The sequence below is a fragment of the Nicrophorus vespilloides genome, unplaced genomic scaffold (assembly GCF_001412225.1).
Source record: "Nicrophorus vespilloides isolate i.1.1-1 unplaced genomic scaffold, Nicve_v1.0, whole genome shotgun sequence".
Classification (NCBI taxonomy): Eukaryota; Metazoa; Arthropoda; class Insecta; order Coleoptera; family Silphidae; genus Nicrophorus; species Nicrophorus vespilloides.
The window spans coordinates 2,499-3,939 of NW_017097460.1; the positions used below are offsets into that span (position 1 = coordinate 2,499).

The following is a 1,441-nucleotide window of genomic DNA, read 5'->3' on the forward strand; positions in this document are numbered from 1 at the left end:
TTTTGTTATAAATCTCATTTAAATTGCTTAATTTTAATCATTACATATAAAATCAGCTGATTTTGACAGGGCTTATGTTTATAAATAAAATTTTGACGTTTTTGAACGTCACTCATCTTACGTTTTCATAACCACTTCTTAATGCAGCAACAATTGCAAAAAGTGAAGAAAAATGTATGTGTTTACACATATCGAAAGCCAACGAAAATATGAAACGTTGAATAATGTTCAAACAGAAATGTTTTCTTTGCATTTCAGCTCTACGTGCGTGTGTTTTCATGTAAAATATTTGCAGAAACGTTTGGTGTTCTCTGCTGCGGTGTGGATACAGATGGGAAGTAGAAGAAAAAAAAAGAAGACCTTTTACGAATCAAAAGAAACTTTTCATCTGCCCACTCCCATTACATTTCGAATGCATGGAATGCAAATTCCGTCGAGAACTTTTACATCATAATAATATTTCTATGTACATATAAATTCGATTCTCCTGGACATCTTCGTCCAGCCCTGCGCGGAATCCGAGCTCGGAGACCTATAAAAGTGACCGTTTAAGCTGCTTACAGTATCAGTTCATCGAGATCCATCCACCTCAACTACAGCATTTTCCAGTAATTCGTGTATAAGAGCTGCAAGAATATGGTTCAAAGGTAAAGCGAAACCGAATTGTATAAATAAATGAAAATTTTGTAAAAATATTTGTTTGTTTACTTTCACAGCAAATGGATTTTGATCGGAGCCGTTCTCCTCGTCGCCTCCTGCTTGATGCAGTGCTCTGGTCAGGTGACCTTCTCCACCGACTGGAGACCAGGCGGCAAAAGGGCCTTCCAATCTCAAGAAATCAGGGCCGCACTGAAGTCCGCCTCTGCTCTCTACAAACTTTTGGTCGTAAGTCCAATTTTTCATATTTCTTTACACCTTTAGTTACTAGTCAATAAGTAAAGCATACTAAATTACATCAAAAAACAATTTTCAATTCATATTTAGATCATTTTTGTTGTTGTTTCATTTTTTTTGTTGTTGTTTCAGAATCAGATTAGAATTTTAGCTGAGACCGAAAACTGTCAGACTGCAGGTCAGGACTTCGGCCCACTCCAACTCCTCAACGACAACAGGAAATAAAGAGATGAATCGAATCGCAGTTTAAAAACATATATATGATTTAATCCATTTCGACATGTAGACATAAATATGATTTAGATGACTTGAAAATAAATAAACATTCTGAAATATATATATAAAAATTGTCTTAATCCAATCCTTTATAAAAATCTAAACTAAAAATATTTAGTCTTAATTACTTTAAATTTCATATATTGTTGATAATTTTTAAACATGAAAATGAATTTGAATTATCAAACTAAATAAACAACATTTAGTTAAGAAATCTAATACAAATTATTGAAATCAGCTGATTTTGACAGATTTCATGTTTATATAATTT

The 1,441-nt window shown here is 32.9% G+C and overlaps 1 protein-coding gene across 1 annotated transcript; it reads left to right on the plus strand.

Annotated features, from left to right (window-relative positions):
* The first annotated feature begins 573 nt into the window (after nucleotides 1–573).
* LOC108560169 lies at nucleotides 574–1,200 on the plus strand. The gene is made up of 3 exons (XM_017917616.1): nucleotides 574–647; nucleotides 717–885; nucleotides 1,027–1,200. The coding sequence occupies exons 1-3, from the start codon at nucleotides 637–639 to the stop codon at nucleotides 1,117–1,119; spliced, it is 273 nt and encodes a 90-aa protein (XP_017773105.1). The 5' UTR covers nucleotides 574–636; the 3' UTR covers nucleotides 1,120–1,200.
* The last annotated feature ends 241 nt before the right edge of the window (nucleotides 1,201–1,441 follow it).